Source organism: Gossypium arboreum, chromosome 8, assembly GCF_025698485.1.
Source record: "Gossypium arboreum isolate Shixiya-1 chromosome 8, ASM2569848v2, whole genome shotgun sequence".
Classification (NCBI taxonomy): Eukaryota; Viridiplantae; Streptophyta; class Magnoliopsida; order Malvales; family Malvaceae; genus Gossypium; species Gossypium arboreum.
In genome coordinates this window covers 1,930,507-1,946,315 of record NC_069077.1, presented here as the reverse complement: position 1 = coordinate 1,946,315, position 15,809 = coordinate 1,930,507, and the positions used below count along the sequence as shown (strand labels likewise).

General features: G+C 31.4%; 2 protein-coding genes and 1 pseudogene across 2 annotated transcripts; all 3 read left to right on the top strand.

Moving 5' to 3' along the window:
- The first annotated feature begins 1,506 nt into the window (after positions 1–1,506).
- Positions 1,507–3,039, top strand: LOC108469501 (uncharacterized). The gene is made up of 3 exons (XM_017770380.2): positions 1,507–1,767; positions 2,462–2,745; positions 2,846–3,039. Exons 1-3 carry the CDS (start codon positions 1,723–1,725, stop codon positions 2,865–2,867), a joined length of 351 nt encoding a protein of 116 aa, XP_017625869.1. The 5' UTR covers positions 1,507–1,722; the 3' UTR covers positions 2,868–3,039.
- Positions 3,040–3,824: 785 nt separating this feature from the next.
- Positions 3,825–5,065, top strand: LOC108468479 (peroxisomal 2,4-dienoyl-CoA reductase [(3E)-enoyl-CoA-producing]-like; annotated as a pseudogene).
- An 8,763-nt stretch (positions 5,066–13,828) lies between these two features.
- On the top strand, positions 13,829–15,655 carry LOC108469820 (uncharacterized). Its single transcript, XM_017770876.2, has 3 exons — positions 13,829–14,034; positions 15,083–15,357; positions 15,463–15,655. Exons 1-3 carry the CDS (start codon positions 13,951–13,953, stop codon positions 15,506–15,508), a joined length of 405 nt encoding a protein of 134 aa, XP_017626365.1. The 5' UTR covers positions 13,829–13,950; the 3' UTR covers positions 15,509–15,655.
- The last annotated feature ends 154 nt before the right edge of the window (positions 15,656–15,809 follow it).

Here is a 15,809-nt window from a genome sequence, read left to right as displayed (position 1 = left end):
TTTTTTAAATATAAAAGATTTATTTTTAAATCATAAAAAAATAAAATTATTAGTTAAGTGCGCGAGAGCCAACAGTCACCCCAATTAATGGGTGCGCGATCGAGCGAACATTAATTATTAGTTTTCTGGCGGTGCGAACTTCTCGCCGTTGACGTCTTAAATAATTTGTAATTCATGAAAGAATTTCTTAAATCTGTACGTGAAATAATTATGTAAAATATGAAACAGTTCTATGAAAAATACATAATTGCAATTATTTCAACAAAATAATGAATAAAAAGTGAAAATTGTTTATTAATTTAAAGTCATGAGTCAACTTAATGAACAAATTACTCAAAATCTCATACCAAGATGCAAAACCATGGACTATTAAACTTAAATATTGGTAACAAAACAATCCTTACAAAACTCTACTTTTAAGCAAGGTATTTGAATAGGATTGGATTAATCGGTTGGATTAAATTTTAATTGGAGTACAAATTTAGAGAAAGGCATTAAATCGATTGATTCGGGAACTGGTACGCTTCGATTGAATCAAGCAAAAAAATTAGTTGTACTAAACGGTTGACTAAATTTTTAATATATTTTTTTATTTTTTAATGATTTATTTAATCGAATCGGTTGGAATGACAAACTGGTGATTTGATTAGTATTATCACCGGTCCAGTTCTGAAAACTTTACTTTTAACATGAATGTGGTGATTATATATAAGCTACTATTGGCATTTTAATTTATTTTTTATAAAATGAGTTTTATTTGACAAAATTTCTAAATTTTTTCATAAATATTTCTAAAAATAATAAACTTTCAAGAACTTTTAAATTTTTTTCCTATTTTAAATATAAAACATTTATTTTATATCAAAAATTAAAATTAATTATATGTTAAATAAAAAATAAAATTTTATTTAGTTTTAAGTAACCACGGGTTTTAAACTTGTATTTTATAAACCTTCCAAACATCTCAAGACGAATAGATTTTATTTTCAATTAAAAAGTTATTGAAAGAAAATAATTCTTTCAACTAACTTGTAATCTTTGTTTATTTACAATTTTATAAGTAAGTTTAATTTTGTGGAAATTTTAGGAAGACTGAGTAAAAGTCAAAGGAATTTGGTGTTAAACGATAGAAAGTCAAAGGTGAAATTAAAAAGAAGAAACAGAGTTTTCCCCCGGTCTATAAGAAACGAGCAATTTCTACCCCATTAAAGAAGCAAAGAAAAAAAAAAATTGGAAGGAATTTCTTGGAAATATTTTTAAGGGTGAAATTTGATTTATAAATTTTTTTAGATGTTAAAGTGTACTTTTATTTTATATTAATTTATGATTTAAGGGATTCGAAATAAAAAAATTATTTTCGAATATCAATGTTAATTAGTAGGAGATCAAAAGACAAAGTTTCAGTTTATACCCTTCAAAATCACCATTGATTTAACGTCGAGACTAACATATAATTTACTTTGTTTGCCAACTTGAATAGTACAATTTTAAAATGTAGACCATAAATAGAGACAAGCGTGCGACAATTGACAACTACTGTAATTAATCAGTGATCGATCGAGCGAGAATTGAGTTTTCTCATTGTTGACTTCTTCCAATCCTCAGATACTATATATAAGCTGAGTCCAGGTTAAGAGGTAAATAAACATAGCATTGTCTCTTTTCTGATTGAGGGTGACTCCAAGTTATTTTGTGGTGTTTTTTTGTTTTTTTTTTCATTCAATGTGGGGAAACAAAAGATGGTTCCTTTTGCACCAAAGGAGGAAGGTAAATACGCCTAAACTAAACTTGAATTTTCCTTTTATCATTTGCCTTTTTAATATATTAATTGTCGGTTAAAATTGAAGGTTTTGAGTTATTGAATAATTCAGTCTTATCTTGTGCAATTGTTACGGGTTTAGACTTAAGTAAGTTGTGACACAATTATGCAACTGTTACGGGTTTAGACTTACGTGTAAAAATTAAGTATTATCTTGTGCAATTGTTATGAGTTTATACTTACGTGGGCTATGATACAATTGTCATGTGTGTGTGTTTTAATTCAGATATATACTCTGTATTGGTTTGAAATGGATAAGTGTGAGATGATAGAATTTAAAGTCATGTTATCTAGATGTCTGACTCGAATTTTAACTATTGTTCCACTTAAGTGTTAGCCACATATTCAACGTGTTGGGTTATTGTGTTTATGTTATTATCTAAAAATAAATCGAGTTTTAATTAAAATGGTAAAGTTAAAATGTCAAAGACCTTAGTTGAATCGTAAATTAAAGATTTTATGAAGTCATTTGACATGGATTTATATCCCACCATATGTATATTTTAATGGTATTTTAAGAAAAAAAAACTAAAATGCTTTCGAATAATTTCCTGACTTGAGTTAGTGTCCGGTTGGATCATGATATCAATTCAGCAAAAGACTTAATAAATATTATAGATAAAAATAATTTATTTTTTGAAGGGTTTGAATCAAGGGAGAAAATCCATGAGGAAAAGGCTGAATAAGTTGAAAACAGAGTTAAAAGTGGTGAGTAAAGAGCAAAAAAGCATAAAAGAAGGGCAAAGGCAAGTTGGGGCCAAATTGCAAGCAATCAACTATGAATGCGAGCAGCTCCGCCGTGAAACTAATCGAATTATTCAACAAACCGCCACCACTCAAATCCGGTTAGCCCTAATGTTCAATATCCTTAAAGCTCGTGAGGAATGTGATTTTGCAAAGGCTCATCAATTAACTGCACTCCTTCGGTAAATACCATTCATTGCCTTCAATTTTCTTTTCATTTTCGATTCATCAATTCATGCCTTTTCTTTCCCTTATATGATACTGTTTTTTGTTTCTTTGCAGTGAGATAGTAGCCAGGGGTTAATTGGAAGACCCAAATTTGAAAATATTTATACTATTTGATTGCTTTTATTAATACGATATAAGGTAATTATAACATATATTCATAAACTATAATCCTTATTTTAAATTAATATTTAAATTTTAAAACATTTTTGTGTGGACTGTAAGATTATAATATTACAGGTTTTGTATAATTTTTTTTGTAAAAATAAATTTACTACACAATGTTATCCCAACAAATTACGTAAAATATTTGTTCCGTAATACTTATTTAGATCACTTTCATTTTAAAATGAAAATATATGCATGATGTAATATATATAATGAATCGCCATGCTATTAGAGATTTAAAGCTTAAGTGATTAAAATAAAAGTATCATCCAATGATATTGACAAAATTAAAAAACATTTAATTATTTTGATATTTACTCTCGTATAAATTTAATCATTTTGAAAAAAACTCAAAACAATTCAAATCAATTAAATTATTTAAGAAAAAATTATAAAATTTAATTTAACTACTCGATTTAATTGGTCGCTAGTCAATTAATTTATGGTGTTGGATAAAATCAACTCTCACACTTACCACTCCAATTGATTGTTCCGATTATTAATTATTTTAATAATTTCAATGTGTGTTTAAACTACGAATATAAAAGAATAATATATTAATATTTTATTAAAATATTTTAAGATTTATTACATTTTTATCCTTTTAAAGCTAATACTCGAATAGCTCCATGTTCACCTTTCGAAAAAAATGGCCTCAGCATTTGCCATCCTAACCAGAGGTACCCAATAGAATCACAAAACAAAAAGAGCTTTTAAATTTACAATGTTTTAGCTATTAATTAGTTTTAAATAACACCAAAATTCTGCAATTTTCTAAATACACTTTCCACTGATTTAAAATCTACATCGAAACCGTAACTCTGGCCTCCATGTTTCACATAAAGGAACTCTTTACAAGGCGTAACTCGTGAATGCTGCTGCCGGCAACTTTCTTGTGCCTGCTGAAGATTTGTCCACTAACGGGTTTCGAACAGTTACTTTCTGCCTTCCCAACACGATTTGCAGCATACACAGTATCGTCTGATCTTTAATCTATCAATGAGAGAGCAACATTTAAGCTAGGCACTGATCTTTGACCGTAAGTACAATAGCATTTTGAAGCTTTTGCACATTTTCTTTTCCTAAATGCAGTTATGGATATCGATTCTGTTGGTACGTTCACAATGTGCCGCGAAGCACTCGAGTATCTCAAAAAGGGAGGATGTGGAAGGAACTCACCGAGTGTCTGATCAATCTTGAATATCAGTGCTACTTTACATAATACAGCTTCTTGGTACCAAATACACGTCTCTGCAGCCAAGGTTTATCGCATAAATTTCATCCTCCGGTATCTCCGCAACCACGGCCCCATTCTCGACTTATGCTTATTTGCAGTGTTTCTTTATGTCAGGCAGCTGTTGATAGCATTACTAAGCACTCGAGTGGGGAACTGACTACGATATCCGGGTCAATGGTATTGCTCCTGGCCCTACAGCCGGTACACCCGGCTTAAGTAAACTAGCACCCGACGAAATTAACATCAAGGCTCGAGAGCACTTGCCTTCCTATAAAATAGGGGACAAATGGGATATTGCTATGTCAGCTATCTACCTTACCTTGTTTCAGATGCTGGTGAGTTACATATATTGATCCCGTTCTACAAAATAGGGTCAAATCCGAGGTTTCATCTTTCCTGGTTTATATTGTTGAATTGGTAATTCATTGCTTATGTGAATCTTGAAGTTAAATTTGTGAATGGGAACTACACTCGTAGCTGACGGTGGACATCGGCTGAGCCATCCTTACCGTCTATCGAAAGAGGAAGTCAAGCAGTTGTCTCGAGTGGTTTAAAAAAGATCGAGAGAATAACCGGTCGGAGTTCCATCCAGCAAGCTGTAAAAAAACCAACATGGAGTGATTATCAATGTTTCAACTTAAAGCTAAAAGCTATATGTGAAAAATAAAATAGAATAAAATAAATAAAAATAAAGAACACATAAATTTTACGTGGAAACCCTTTCGGGAAAAAAACCACGGGCAGAGGAGAAGAAAATTCACTATGTCGAAAAATTTTTACTCACATACAAGAGGAATAGACTATGTCTATTTATAGGCTTGCAAAGCCATATTCTAGTAGGATTGAAACACCTTATCCTAATCAATATAAAATAGATGGAGTTTAATGAGGTTTAAAACCTTATTCTAAAATAAAATAAAAGAAGTCTAGTTCTATATGGATTTTACTTTTATTTTATTTTCCATCGTATTTTATTTAAATAAGAATTTGGGTCACTTAATTCTAACAATCTCCACCTTGACACAAATTCTCAATGAACAAGTTCTTCATCGCGAACTTTCAATAAACAAGTTCTTCACCTCTTCCAAAAACCCTTAAGGGTTTAACTTCAACAATGAACACCAACCAAGTCTAAGCAATGCTCAAACTTGGTTATAGGAAGTGACTTAGTCATCATATCTGCAGGATTTTCATGAGTGCTAATTTTGATCACAACAATATCACCACGAGCAATAATATCACGAACAAAATGATACCGAATATCAATGTGTTTTGTTCTCTCATGAAACATTTGATCTTTTGTAAGAAAGATGGCACTCTGATTGTCACAAAATCTTGTCTTGATTTGAAGGTCTTCATTGAGTTCACTAAATAGTCCCTTCAACCAAATAGCTTCTTTACAAGCCTCATGAATCGCCATGTACTCGACTTCGATGGTAGACAAAGCGATCGTAGTTTGCAAAGTGGCTTTCCAACTAATTGCACAACCTCCGATTGTAAAGACGTAACTCGTGAGAGATCTTCTTCTATCAAGGTCTCCAAAAAATCAGCATCAACATACCCTATAACTCCATCTTTAGTTCTTCCAAACTGTAAGCAAACATTAGTAGTGCCTCGTAAGTATCTTAAAATCCATTGAATCGCTTTCCGTGTTCTTTACCGAGATTCGCCATGTATCTCGCTAATCGCACCGATCGCATATGATAAATCGGGCGTGAACAAACCATAGCATACATGAGAGATCCTCTGCACTAGAGTATGGAACATGTGACATGTACTCAATCTCATTATCGATTGAGGAGATAAGGCCGATGAAAGTCTGAAATGTGCAGCTAAAGGAGTACTAACGAGCTTAGCACTCTGCATATTGAACTCAAAGAACTTTCTCAATGTACCCTTCCGACTTAGGTACAATTTACTTGCTTTTCTATCTCGAGAATCTCTATACCAAGTATCTTCTTTGCTGGTCCTAAATCTTTCATCTCAAATTCTTCACTTAGTTGGGCTTTAACCTTTCTTATCTCTCTTTATCTTTTCTTTGCTATCAACATGTCATCAACATAAAGAAGTAGATACACAAAAGAACCATCACTGTTTTTCTTAAAGTAGACACAATGTCAAAACTACTTCTTTTGAAATCATGAGAAGTCATAAAGGAATCAAACCTCTTGTACCCTTGTCTTGGTGATCGTTTCAAACCGTAAAGGGACTTTTTCAGCAAGCAAACATAGTCCTCTTTTTCGAGACTATAAAACCCTCCGGTTGTTGCATGTAAATATCTTTCTCAAGTTCTCCATGCAAAATGCGTTTTACATCTAACGCTCAAGCTCCAAATCATGCATGGCAACAATACCAAGCAAAGCTCGAATCGAACTATGCTTAACAACTGGAGAGAACACATCTGTAAAGTCCACTCGGAATTTGATCAGTAACCCTTTGCAACAAGCCTTGCTTTATATCCGGGTTCTTCAACTCACGAGTCCCTTCTTTCTTTTAAACACCCATTTACAATGAACAGCCTTTTTACCTTTAGGAAGTTTTACAAGATCCCATGTTACTTTTTTGTGGAGTGATTCCATCTCCTCTTGCATAGCAAACATCCACTTTTACGAGTCTTCACACTAATCGCCTCGAAATAATTAAATGGCTCTTGATTCGCATCTATATCTTCACCACATTTAAAGCATAAGCAACTAGATCAACCTCGGCATACTTCTTTGGAGGTTTAATTTCTCTTCTTGTCCTGTTTTGGCGATAGAGTATTGCGGTGAAGAAGCAACTCTATTCTCAATTTTGTCTTGGCTTGAGGAGTTGATTCAGTATTAACGATGCTCCACCGCTTTTGGTTTTCTTTATTGGAAGAGTCTTTAAGAGATAAGTTAGGTAGCATAGCGGTTTCATCAAAAACAACATCTCTGCTAATCACAACTTTTCTATTTTCAGGACACCATAACTTATAGCCTTTTACACCACTTTATAACCAAGAAAACGCATTTAATGGATCTCGGTTCCAATTTTCCATTATCAACATGAGCATCGCAGGACACCCAAAAATCTTTAAATCGAAATAATTAGCGGATTACGGACCATACCTCTTGTGGAGTCTTTTCTCAATGGCAGCGGATGGAGATCGGTTGATCAAAAACATGCAGATGAGGTCGCATCGCCAAAATGACTTCGGTAAGTTGGCATTTGACAACATACATCGAACCTTCTCCATGATCGTTCTGTTCATTCGCTTCGCAACGCCGCTTTCTTTGTGGAGTATGACGAACGTCAAGTGTCTCATGATCCTTCGACTTGCACAATCTATTAAACTCATCGAGCGAACTCTAAGCCATTATGCATGCGGAGGTATTTTATCTGCTTTTCCGTCTGTTTTTCAATCATAATTTTCCAAGACTTAAATGTGGAAAACACATCGCTTTTACGCTTCGGAAGAACGCCCAAACTTTTCGGAAAAATCATCAATAAAGGTTAGCATATAATTAGCTCCACCTCTCGAAGGCACTCGGGCGGCCCCACGATCGAATGGATATACTCCAACGTTTCCTTCGTGTTATGGATTCCTCTAGTGAATCGAACTCTCTTTTGCTTCCCAAAACACACAGTGCTCACGAAATTCAGTTTGCAAATTCCTTGCCCATTAAGAAGTCCTCTTTGCTTAATTCGCCATGCCATTCTCACTCATATGCCCTAGGCGCATATGCCAAAGTTTAGTAATATCATCATCGACAAGGAAGAGGAAGCGGCAATTGCATCACCGATAATGATAAAACCACAAAAACATATAACTTGGCAATCTTTCTTTGCCCTTTCATCACAACAAGGACCCTTTGGAAATCTTTAAAACCCCACTTTCAGCTATGTATCTGCCTTTTGAATCAAGAGTACTCAACGAAATTAAATTTCTTTTCAATTCGGAACATGCCGCACGTCACTAAGTGTTCGACAACTCCATCAAACATCTTAACTTTAATTGTTCCAACACCGCGATTTTACATGAAGCATTATTTCCCATCAAAACAACACCTTCGAATCTTGTTTCATAAGTTGTAAACCAATCCCGATTGGGACTCATGTGGAAGGTGCAGCTGAATCAAGTATCCACTCGCTTACTTTAGAATCATTGATGAAGCAACTAGAAGTTCACCATCGCTGTAGTCTTCTACAACATCAACTTCACCGAATTTTCCGTTGTTTTCCCTTTTGATTCGCAGCCTCCTTTTAATCTTATTTTGTAGCTTATAGCACTCAGATTTAATGTGCCCTTTCTTCTTGCGAAGTTGCAAGTTTTACCTCTGTTTGAAGATTTCGATCTACCCTTAGATTTACCACGAGGATTCCGTTCACGTGTTCTACCACGATCATCATCAACATTCGGTCTTGTCTCCCACGAACAATGAGACCCTCTTCCGAGAGTTGGGTTTAACCACAAGATGCTTCATCTTATCATACGAGGTTAAAGAATCATAAACCTCATCAACTGTGAGAGACTCGCGGCTATATAAAATCGTGTCTCTAAAGGTTGAATAAGGCGGGGCAACGAACAAAGTAGAATCAACCCTAGATCTTCCTTATCATCTTGAACCTCCATGGCCTCCAAGTTTGAGAGAATTTCTTTAAACACTTTTAAGTGTTAGTGTACGACGCACCTTCCTCCAAACGATGAGCATAAAGACGCCGCTTCATATGCAACTTGCTTGTTAGAGTTTTCGACATACATATTTGTTCTAGCCTCTTCCATAATGCAATGCGGTTTTCTCTTTCATCACATCCCGCAAAATTTCGTTGGACAAATGCGATGTAATTGTGTTAATGCCTTTCGATCCTTACGCTTCTTCTCTTCATCTGTTAATGTCGAAGGCATCTTATCTATCCTAGCGGGGCATCCTCTAGATCCATCTGTGCAAGAAGCGCTTGCATCTTAATTTGCCACAACGCAAATCGGTGTTGTGATCCAACAGTGAATTTCATACTTCAAAGACGCCATTACCGTGATCGAGATGAATAACCCTAAGCTCGGATACCAATTTGTGAAAAATAAAATAGAATAAAATAAATAAAAATAAAGAACACATAAATTTTACGTGGAAACCCTTTCGGAAAAAAAACCACAGGCGGAGGAGAAGAAAATTCACTATGTCGAAAAATTTTTACTCACATACAAGAGGAATAGACTATGTCTATTTATAGGCTTGCAAAGCCATATTCTAGTAGGATTGAAACACCTTATCCTAATCAATATAAAATAGATGGAGTTTAATAAGGTTTAAAAACCTTATTCTAAAATAAAATAAAAGAAGTCTAGTTCTATATGGATTTTACTTTTATTTTATTTTCCATCGTATTTTATTTAAATAAGAATTTGGGTCACTTAATTCTAACACTATAGAGGTTATAGAATTTATAAAATGACGTTGCCATTTAGGCCCGGTTTGCTACAGCAGATCTAAACAAGGGTGAAAGATAGCCTTAACCCAAGTCGAAACCTTTTATTGATTAAAGCATCCGGAACTACAAACTAAAGCGCTCTTTGTTTCACTTTTGTTTTACAAGAATCACGATAGCCTTAACCCAAGTCTGAGAGTCCAAGCAATGAAGCAATGAACCTCTGACCAAAGCCACCTAAAGAAAGAAGTGTAAAGAAAAACCCAAGTAAATAATAACCTTCAAATCACCGTACCACAAAAAATTATATATATATTAAAAGTTTATGCCTATTCTGGATATAATAATAAAATTGAAAGTTTAAAATCATGATATAAGTTAAAATCTCATTACATGTGTATTTATTGATTCCATATAAAAATATAAAATAAAAAACATCATCCTAAAACTTTGGTAGTGGTAAGTGATAAAAGTAATTGGTGAATTTTATGTTATTAATCCTTTAAATTCATGTTTCTATATTTAGGAGAGCATTGAAGAGCAAAAAGAACGAAAAACGAGTGAAAATCGAACAAATAGAGCAGATTTCAGGAGCCACACGGGCTGGACACACGGCCGTATGAGTCACACTGGCTAAACACACGGCCATGTGCCAAATCATGTCAATTTTGCGACTCGCATCCCAAACACGAGGAAAAACGTAATTTTTTTGGCTTTCTGAGAATTCTAAAGTTTATAAATACCAAATAGAAAAAGAGAATCAGAGGCAATCAGAGAATATTGAAAAAACAACTCGAAGAACACCATTGGAGCCAACTCTGAAGCAGATTTCCATCAAGATTGAATGCCTTCTTTTAATTTCTTTTGAAGTTTTTATGAGTTTCTTTATTTCTTATGGATATTTTGTCTTTAAGATGTTTTTATTTACAATTATGAACTAATTCCCTAGATACCTAGGGAAGATGAACCCTATGATGAATTATATTATTTGATTTTTATTTTATGCAATAAATACTTGATTCTTGTTCTCAGTTATGTATGCTTATCTCTTGTTTTAATATTTCTGAGATATTAATTTATGTTTAATGTGCTTAAATTAAAGGAGAAAAAGTCTCTGTTTAAGAGTAGATCTAGCATAATTGAGTAGAGTTGCATGCAATTCTAGAAATCGGACGACATAAATTTACTAGATTAGAGTTAAATCTAATAGGGGAATCAATAGATCGAGTTCATGTGTCAATAGGAGTTTTAATTAGAAAGAAATTTTAGTTAATCAACCTAGAATCAGTTGCTCTTATTCTCTAAAAAAATATTAGCATAATTTAGGGATTTCTACGTACCAAGATGCCAAGTGAATAATTTGTTTAATTCATATTCTTACTAATAGATGAAGTCTAGGTGGATTCTTTATTAAGTATTATTTCTCTCATTGGTTATTATTCAATTATTTTCTTGATTTATTTTCTGTTGAGTTCTTTAGTTAAACTAATTTAGTAATTTTAGTTTAAACCAATCACTCCAATTTGTCAGCTAAATAATAAGAAAACGGTAATTACTAGTACTTTTAGTCCTCATGGATACGATATCTCGTCTCACTGTAGCTATACTATTTATCGATAGGTACACTTACCTTTGTTGTATTTTTAGTTGGTAACGTGATACATCAGTTGGTGTCTACCCAAACTAGCTTGATTCGAGCTTGAAATTTTTCTTTATTCTCAGTCGGTCTAATTTTGATCAAATTTAAATTAAATAAATTTTTAAAAAGAATTTTAATTTAATTATAGAATATACAAATATTAAAATAAAATCATATATTTTAAACAATAAAATAAATTACTTAAACACAAGGGCGTAATTAGATAGGCGATCGTCTTGACCACCTCTTACCTAAGGTGTATAATATCCATTTTAGTTCATTTTAATTTTGAAGTATTAAAATTAAGCTTTTTTTAAATAATGTTTTTGGTTTTGACCCTCCAAACCTATAAATTTTATTTTGACCCCTCAATAATGAATTGCTAGCTTCGCCTTTGCTTGAATGGATCAAATCAGATCTTAACTCGAACCTTTTATTTGAAAAAATCTAGTCACTGTTTAATCCAACTCATGAACACTTTTAACCAAAGTTGTTTGAATAGGACCGGATTGATTGGTTGGACTAGGTTCTAACTGGGGTTTAAGTCCAGAGAAAGGCATTGACTTGTTGACTTGGGAACTGGTACTGTCCTGTTGAATCAGGCAAAATAAAACTAGTTGAACCAAATGGTTGACCCGGATTTTTAATATTTTTTATTTTTTAAATTTTTTATAATTTATTTAATCGAATCGGATAGACCGATTAAACCGGTTGAAATGAAAAACTGATAACTTGATTAGTATGATCACCGGTCTAGTTTTGAAAACTTTTCTTTTTACATGAACGTAATGACTATATATATAAACTACTATTTGCATTTTCTAAGCACTAATTTCCTATCTCCATTTTTTTTCTTCAAATTTCCTTTTTTCTTTTTGTTTCTTTCTACATTTTTATTGATTGAGACTCAGATCGGCCGATGAATCCATATTATTTTTAGATTTCATTCCAACAGATGCTCATATTCCGATCTATGTAAGAATTAGGGGGTGATATTTGATTCAGTTCAGTTAAATTTTTTAAACCATCTATCATAATTCAGTTTGGCTCAATTCGATTCTGAATTTTTTCATATTAATTTTTGGTTTTGGATTTTCAGACTTATTTTGATAAAACGAGTTTTATTCGACAAAATCTCTAAATTTTTCCATAAATATTTAAAAACAATAAATTTTCAAGAACTTGAAATTATTTTCACTATTTTAAATACAACAAATTTATTTTTATATCAAAAATTAAAATTAAATATATATTAAATAAATATAAAATTTAGTTTAGTTTGAATAATTATGAATTTTAAACTTGTATTCCATAAACTGTCCAATCAATTTTGTTATCGGTTTTTAAAAAAAATTATTGAAAGAAAATGATTCATTGAACTAACTTGCAGTCTTTTTTGATTTATATTTTTATAAATAAGTATAATTTTGTGGAATTATTTGGAAGACTGAGTAAAAGTAAAGGAATTATTGAAAGTGTAGAGGAAATTAAAAAGAAAAAACAGAGTAATTGGAAAAGTCTATAAGAAAAGAGCTAATTCCTTTAGCTTATTAAAGAAGCAAAGAAAATAAAATCTGCTCACAATATCTGTTAAAATAATTTATCTTTTAAAATGACAAGTAAAAGGTTAATTTATCAAATGACTTTAAACTATTGCTTGAATTTTAAATTGATTCTTAAATTTCAAAATATTTTTAATTGAATCCTCAAAATATCAATATTGTATGATTAAATAATTTTGAATTTTTGGGTTTATTTTGACAAAACAAAGAAAAATTGAATGGAACCTTTAAGTTATCTTCTCTATATTAAATATTAAATTTTTTTTAAATCATAAAAATAAAATTAATTATAAATTAAATAATAAAATAGTATTTGGTTTAGTTCAAATTAATAATGCATTCCATAAATCATCAAAACTTCTTGGTTCGAATCAATTTTTGATTTTTCTTATTCGGTCTTAGTCGTGAGGGCTTTTTTTTCTTAAACATGTTAGCAAGGGCAAATTTAGGGGGGCAGGGGCCAAATAGAAGAATTGTCTTTTAATTCCTTAATAAATATAAAAAAATATTTTATTTAGTCTCTTCAAAAGTGATGAAATCATAACTAAATATAAGATAAAATTATACTTTAACATCATAAAAAAATTTAATTCAATTCCGGCTTCCCTTAGAAAATTGTTGAATTCACCCCTACATTAAATGTTAGCTCAAATTTGTCTCAGTGTAACTTAATACATGTGAATTAAATTATAAACTCTAACATGCAGCAATAAATCTAGAAGTATTTTTAAAGGGTTAGAATTGAATTATAATTTTTTTTTTGTGATGTTGCATTCACTTATAATTTCGTAACTGGTTAAAAATTAAAAAAAAATCATTTTTGAAGATGAAAGTATAATTTTACAGAAAATAATTTGTAATTTTATCAGGAGACTGAGAAACAAAGTTCCAGGCTGTGCTTTACAGAAAATAATATTTTTAATATTATCGGGAAACTGAAAAACAAAGTTCCAGGCTGTGCCCAAAATCACCATCAACTTAACGTGGAGAAAAGTCTAATTAATATACTAAGCATTAATTATAGTTTTGTGGGAGTGTGAGGTTGACGTTTTCCAACCCTCGCCTAATCCGCATGCCGCATGCTGCATGCTCTATATAAGCAAATGCCAGGTTATGTGGGAAATAAACATAGCGTTGTGGTGTTTGATTTTTATTTTCCCATTCAATGTTCGGAATCAAAGTAGAGTTCACTTTCTACCCAAGGAGGAAAACCATTTTGCACCCAAGGAGGAAAGTAAATATGCCTAAGGTAAAGTACTCAAAATTTTTTTTTTTAAATCTTGATTATTATTGGTATTATCGGCTAAAGTTAAAGCTTTGAGTTATTAAATAATTAAATTTTATGTGCAATTATTACGGACTTTGATTAATTATATTTTTAGCATAATAACAACATCATTTTCGTTTCAATTTTCTTTATTGGTTTTGTTGTGCATATCCCAATATTTTCTACTATCTTTAGGAAAATTGTGACATTTTCTGTAGTTTATTATTTTGTGCATCACTGTCCACATAAATATATAAATAAGATATTTCGTTAATTACTTTAAATATGTATCGTTTTTAATTCAGTCACTTTTTTTTTTGTTAATTTTATTATTAAATGATAATAAAATATCAATGATGTCACATAAATTGCTTACATGTATTGATAATAATTTATTCTTGTTGGTGGTGTACAAGTTGTATAAAAACATAATTTTAGGAAAAATATATAATTATACAAATAAAATTCAATAAAATCCAACTTTAGGCAAATTTGGCTCTCTTCCACTTGGTTAACTCAAAACATTTCAAATTAAATCAATAAGGCTTTAGTTTAATTGCATGATGAGGTTTCAAAATTTCTAAGGTCTCAATATCAAGTTCCATTATATATGTGATTTATATCTCATAATTCATTGTAATGCTACTTGATTATAGTTGTAGTTATTTAGATTATGTTAATAGCAAAGATAAGGAATTAGGAACTTTAAGGTACTAAATTCCATCCTTATCCGATAATTCATTCTAGCAATCGATTATGATTGCAGTTATTCAAATTATATTGATGATAATTATTAGAAACTCTATAACTTACGTATTTATAATATAGATTTGTATTTTCAAATAAAGTGTTTATAATAAAATTAAAAAATATATAAAAATATCAAAACAAAACTCTAATTGAATGATAAATTAAAGATTTCATGAATGCAATTAGCATGGATTTGAAGCAAAAATAAAATAAAATGCTGTCGAATAATTTCTTAACAAATAGTATAGATAATTATAATTTTTTTTTGAATGGTTTGAAGAAAGGGAGAAAATCCATGGAGACAAGGATGAAAGCAATAAAGAGAGAGATGAGAGAGATTAGCAAAGAGCAAGAAAGCATAAAAGAAGGGGATTCGCAAGTTGGGGCCAAATTGCAAGCAATCAACGATGAATGCCAGCAGCTCCGCCGTGAAACTGACCAAATCATTCAAAAAGCCGCCAACAGTGAAATCCGGTTAGCGCTGATGTTTCAAATCCTTAAGGCTCGTGAGGAAGGTGATTTTGCAAAGGCTCATCAATTAACTGCACTGCTCCGGTAAATACCATTCATTGCCTTAAATTTTCTTTTGATTTTCGATTCATAAATTCATGCCTTTTCTTTCCTTGTATGATATTGTGTTTTTTTTTTTTTCTTTTTCAGTGAAGTTGTAGCCATGGATGAGTTAATTGCACAAATAGAATCCTGATTAAATTATAAATATATTACAGTTTTGTATCCTTTCTTTTTGTGAAAACAAATTTAGTACTCAATGCTATCCCAATAAAACATTAAATTCTAGATTTGCATGTAAGAATATGAAAAATAAATGTTCTATAACACTTATTTTTTGTCACTTTCATGTATGCATGTTGTGATGTGATATGTACGGTCGGTTAAAAATTTAATGTTTGGATAGTGAAAATTAAAAAAATTTTACTGAAATAAAGTTGGGTGACGGGAAAAAAATTTATATATAAATTTGATGAAAGTTTATGTATAAATTTTAT